This window comes from Eleutherodactylus coqui, chromosome 5, assembly GCF_035609145.1.
Source record: "Eleutherodactylus coqui strain aEleCoq1 chromosome 5, aEleCoq1.hap1, whole genome shotgun sequence".
NCBI classification, from domain to species: domain Eukaryota; kingdom Metazoa; phylum Chordata; class Amphibia; order Anura; family Eleutherodactylidae; genus Eleutherodactylus; species Eleutherodactylus coqui.
This window is the reverse complement of record NC_089841.1, coordinates 105,921,050-105,927,049: the sequence shown is the minus strand read 5'-3', so window position 1 is coordinate 105,927,049 and position 6,000 is coordinate 105,921,050. Positions and strand designations below refer to the sequence as shown.

General features: G+C 44.9%; 1 protein-coding gene across 1 annotated transcript in view; it reads right to left on the bottom strand.

Annotated features, from left to right (window-relative positions):
- Window positions 1-1,722: 1,722 nt before the first annotated feature.
- The window catches only part of ADGRV1 (adhesion G protein-coupled receptor V1), a 400,714-nt gene continuing 396,436 nt past the window's right edge, over window positions 1,723-6,000 (bottom strand). Inside the window, exon 89 of the mRNA XM_066604894.1 lies at window positions 1,723-2,101. Within this exon, the coding sequence (XP_066460991.1) occupies window positions 1,983-2,101 (119 nt within the window). The 3' untranslated portion in view covers window positions 1,723-1,982. The remainder of the gene's footprint in view (window positions 2,102-6,000) is intronic.

Here is a 6,000-nt window from a genome sequence, read left to right as displayed (position 1 = left end):
GCTTTTCCAACTTTTCCTCCTTTGACCTTGGCTTGTTTATTGACCTCATATAGTCTGTCTGCTGACTGCCTTGACCCTTCATCTGATTTATCATTACAAAAGTTTTGGTCTGTCTTAACCTCAGCTGTGTTCTGTCTACACCCTCTGGTACCATGTTAAGGTAACTTCTACAAGTTGATATCAGCTCTCTCATATCTAAGACTTTTTCTGTGGTAATGGTCTAGGGTCCCCTACAGAGAAGACCAGTTCTCAATTGGTGGGGTTAACCCCTTAACGCCACAGGACATAAGGTTACATCATGGCAGCAACAGGACATTACTTTACGTCATGTGGATGACGCGGGATCAGAAGTGAGCCCACGCCATGCAGCAGCAGGAGTTGGCTGTTATTGATAGCAAGCCTACCGCTTCAACAGCAGGGGTACATGAGGACAGCGATCCCCACTGTTAACCCCCTACATGCTGCGATCTATGTAGATTGCGGCATGTGAAGGGGTCACAGAGGGAAGGCGCTCTCTCTGTGACGTCATCAGACCCCCACGATGTAATTGCGGAGGGCGAACGGGTTTCAATGGCAACAGGATGCTAGTAGTTACAGATGTCCTGCCTTGCTGTTGCCTATGATCGCTATTACAAGTGATAAGGCATTGCAGAACAGAAGTCCAGCAATGCTTTATCATAGCTGCTATGGTTCAGGTCCCTTTCAGAGACATAAAGAGTGTAAGAAAACTAAAAACAGTGTAAAAAAGCAAACAAAAAAAACCCTTATTTTCCCCTATTTGTATAAAAACATTAAAAATTAAACAAAAAACCTACATATTTGGTATCATAATACCATAATGACTCGTACTATATTTTCAGCAAACTATAAAACCAGTGCAGCAAAAACCTTTAAAAAAGTAGGCAAAAATCTTATTTTGTCCGTTTTACCTGCCAAAAAGTGCAATAAAAGTGATCAAAAAAGCCATATATACCCCAAAATAGTACAATTTAAAACGACAGCTCGTGACACAAAAAAACAAACCCTCACTGAGCTCCGTCAATGGAAAAATAAAAAAGTTATGGGACCTTGAATGCAGTGATGTAAAAATAATTATAATTTCCCCAAAAAAGGGTTTTCATTGTGCAAAAGTGAAAAAACCTACAAAAATTATAGTTTTGGTATCATCATAATCGTACTGACACGAAGAAAACATTTATTATGTCATTTAGGGCTTATTCACATGGACGTATATCAGCTGGGTTTTCACCGGAGGATATATGCTGCCCCTCTCTGCAAGGAGAGGAGGCGAGATGGGGAGGGGCTAGTGTGCTGATCTCCCACCCCCTTCTATGCAGTATTAGACGTTGCATAAAGTTACCCTTACATGGGGCAATTATCGGTCAAATAATTGCTGGAAACAACAAATTCTGGTGATAGTCATCCCATATACACACCGCCACCGACAGGGCACTGAGTGAAAAATTGGAGTCGAGTTTTGAGCTCACCTAAAAACCAAGTTACTATTGTAAACAGGCAGTTGTTCATCTATGAAAGGCTGCCTGTTCGCAGTGAATGGAGGTGGGCGGCCAGAAGAGATCTCCTGCACACGCCACCTCCATTCACTGAACGGCTGTCACTCTTGTGTGAATGCACAGCAGCAATAGTCAGAGGGACGGCTGCCGAGCACTGATGTGTGTAAAAGTACGAAGTTACAAATGTAGTAAGGTACAACAAGAAAAATAAACAAAGTGTTTTATTACATTCTACAATAAAAAGGTTAATCAAAAACATTAATTTTATGAGCTTTTTATCACTATGTCCTTTAGGTTTTAGTTCAAGTCATGTTTCTGCAGTAACATCATGTTAGGTCCAAACGGCCCTCTTTGGGGCATAAGTCCTCATAACTAGTTGTTATCTGGGAACTACTTTACATTGGGATACAGTACCAGTTTAGTGCAAAATTAGGAATATAAAAGTAGTGATACTTTCTTCAAAATGAGTTATAGATGAGTATCAGCTATAGGAATCCTCCGGAGCTCCACAATTTGTGAGTTAGCCATGCTGCCTCCATCTTGACTTTCATGGCATGATTCAGTATCGCTGATGTTCAGTCCTGACCCTAAGGATGATATGTCAAAGCGAATAAAATGTAAGTGATATGAAGTAAATCATTTAATAGTATAAAGAAGAATGAAGGAAGAAAGAACAGAGATGCTAACCTAGTTAAAGTAGGATTAGATTTACCATTAGGCCCAATGTCCACGTGCAGATCTGATTTGTGGAATCCGTGCAAGTCACCCATGTGGAAGAATCGTAAATCAAGCCACCCATAAGGAAGCATGGGCATCTGCATACAAATTAAAGCATGCAGATTTGTTTTGTGGATCTTTCGGTCCAGAAAATAAATCACAGCATGCTACATTTCAGTGCGGTTCCCGCACAGACGGCTTCTGTTGAAGTTAATGAAAGACGTCTGATCCACGGCCTGACGACAAATTGCGGACAGGCCGCGGATTCCGCAGGAAAGCAGGAGTGTTTAAAAAAAACAACTCCACTGCCCATGTGCAGCGGCGCGCGGACCGGCACTTCCGCACACATCCGCAGTGAAGAAAACAGAAGACATGGACAGGCATACAGAAGACCCGAACAGGTACGCAGGGTCCTCGGCCACAGGCAGGGTCACATACTGGAATAGGCTACTCTATAGGTGCAGAGATATAGCCACAATGGCTTTCTGACTGCTACAAGACCCCCAACCTATATTTTATAAAGCAGACAGTCTTTCTGACATCACTTAAATGGGTTCTCCAGGACTGATCAGCAGGAGCCCACCACTTTGGATAGGTCATCAGCAGTAGTCCGCTGCTTGAGATCCCCACCGATCAGCTGATCCCTGGACCTGCTGTCCACGTGGTCAGTGCTGGGAGCAGATAGCGTTGTCAACACTGCAGCAGCCCAGTCGGGTCCTATAGGTACAGCCCTCATTCAGGGTTATGAATTATGGGGTGTAAGACCCTGCTAGCTTCTCCATGCCTGGATTGGCTAGACTGATAGGCCTCTCCCAGTTTATGTATAGGAAGGGAGGGACCTGTCGATCGATCTGGTCCAGGGAGAAGCCAGCGGGATCCATGGTAGGTCAGTATGACAAGTGACAAGTTCACGTTAGAGTACATAAGTGGGAGTTGGTAAAATAGTCTCCATTCAATACTTTTAAAAGAATTCTTATTAGTGGGTTGCTGCTTTATCAAAACAGGGTAATTCACACAGTGGAGTTTTCTGCGTAGAATCCGACTGTAATGGATCAGATCCCCAGATGGATTTAGCCATGAAAATAGGCGCAGAATTTCTGACGCATTTCTGCGTGAATCAACAGGAAAAAAGTGGCATATCACTTTTTCTTGCCTATCCATGCAAAAACACATCATAAAATTCTTCACCCCAACTTTTCTGACTGACCAGACTAAATCTGGGTGAGGATCCATGGCAGAATGGCTTCAGAACTTTGCTGCAAAATCCAATGTGTGACCATACCCTAAGATGTAAATGAAGTACTAAGTTACAGAAAAGGAGGATTCCACTTACAGTATATGAAATGAAGAAATGACTGATTTTCCTACAGTAAAGACTCCATCATTGCAAATATTTCTAGAATGGCCCGATCCGCCTAACAGGATAAAAGTCTACAAATGTCTTCTAATTGCGAATATTCCTGACAGGCTATTTTTTTACTGTTATATTTATCAAAAATTATTTTGCTGCTATTTTGTATCTCCGATGGGCAGTACATCAGTGGATAACACAATGTTCTGGGTCTGTAGCAGCGGGCGAGGATGCTGCCCCTCTGTGCCCAACACATTCAGGCTAACAATGGATACCATTTACGTCTCTTCACTGCTCTCCCAGACTAGTAGATAGAAAACATGACACTTGTACTTGAACCCTGCAGACATAGTATTTCCCGTATAATTAGGAGAGCGCTGTGTTTGTTCATTACAGAAGCAGACAACGCACCTACAAATGAAGCTACTGTATACAGGGAGCACACAGAACTATTACATTATCACTATATTATGGACACTGGGTCGTGTGGGTTGTCTTCCGATGACCATAAACTTTCAATAGCTGTCAGCCGAATAGCAATTTCTGCCAGCTGCCCCCAAACACACGGACACTAGATTTGACTAAATATTCATGTGTTTTCCATGCAGTAAGTGGAGAAAGCTGCAGCCAGACAGCTCTAACAAAAACAAAGAGATTGTCATTGAAATTCAACAATGGTCACCTGGTCTCACTAAAATCGGCAGATTCAAATAACTTTTCACTAATATGAATGAGCCTTTAGGTTAGAGTCATGGGCATAGCTAAACCTTGTGGGCCTAAGTACGAAAATTCTGCTCCTCTTCCCCGTGCAGCTATTCTGTGTGGCTACCAACCATGGTCAACCCCAAAAAGTACATACACACATTCATTTTATATATCAGACAGGATATCTTAAGTAAGGTGACCAGACGTCCCATTTTGGCGGGACAGTCCCGCTTTGTGACCCAATGTCCCGCTCTTTACTGGGACCCCAGCGGGACAGCCATTTTTCCTGGTTTTGTCCCACTTTTGGGACGTCAGGTCACCATTATAGTGATTACCGGCCAGGGTGCCGCGGCTACTTGCACCGATAATCAATCTGCAGCGCTGTGGGCCGGATGCACACGCTGACAGCAATGTGTGTATCCGAGATCTTCGTTCCCTCCTCTCCTGACCTCTCCTCTTTGGTTCCGCAAGAGAGGAGAGGAGAGGGGAGGAGGCGCTGCTGTGGGCACACAACACTGGTAGCAGGGCTGAGAGGAGCAGCGGTGCTGTAAAGACTAGGAAGAGGTAAGTATGTGTATCGTATTGGAGTGCTAATACTATTGGGCTACTGTGAGGGCGTCACTATTAGTGCTCGGGCTACTGTAGTGGTCACTATTACTACTTAGGCTACTCTGAGGATCACTATTGCTGTTGCTACTGTTAGCGGACAATATTATGGCTGGGGCTACTGTAGGTGTCACTAGTATTACTGTGGCTGTTATAGGGAGCGATAATACTATTGGGGCTACTGTGGGGGTTACTATTATTGCTGGAGCTGGTATTAGGTGGCGCTACTTCTACTGGGGCCTACTGTGGGGGGTCACTATGATTGCTTGGGCTACTGTGGGGGTCTCACTATTACTACTTGGACTACTGTGAGGGGTCACTATTATTGCTGGCTGGGGCTTCTTTGGCAGATCAATATTATTGATGGGGCTGGTATACAGGGGGTATGCTAATTCTACTGGGGTTACTGTGGAGGTCACTATTATTGCTGGTGCTACTGTGGGGGGTCACGATTACTACTTGGGCTACTGTGGGGGTCATAGTTATTGCTGTGGTCACTGTTATTGCTGGGGCTGGAATAAGGGGTATGCTAATTCCACTGGGGCTACTATGGAGGTCACTATTATTGCTGGAACTACTGTGGGGGTTCACTATTATTGCCAGGACTACTGTGGGAGGTCACCATTATTGCTGGGGCTACTGTGGGGGGGGGGGTCACTATTATTGCTGGCTGTGGCTATTGTGGGGGCTATTATTGCTGGGGCTGGTATAGGGGAGCAATAAAACTATTGGTGCTACTGTGGGGGTTACTATTATTGCTAGGAATGGTATAGGGGACCAATAACAATATTGGCACGACTGTGGGGGTTACTGTTATTGCTGGGGCTACTGTGGGGGGGGGGGGTCACTATTATTACTGGGGCTGGTATATCCGCAGCTGATTTCATACTATGTGGCGCTCCCCCTCGCATACTCTGAAGGCTTTCTTCTGTCAGCGCTCCCTGGCTTCCTGTTCCCAGCGGCCTGGTCAGGTGATGCTAGTCAGGTGAGGCCACTACAGGCTGCTGGAAACCAAAAGGCGGAGAGCGCTGACAGCGTGAAGCCTATGGAGGAGGTGAGGGGGAGCGCCACATAGTATGAAATCAGCTGTGCATATGCAGCTGATTT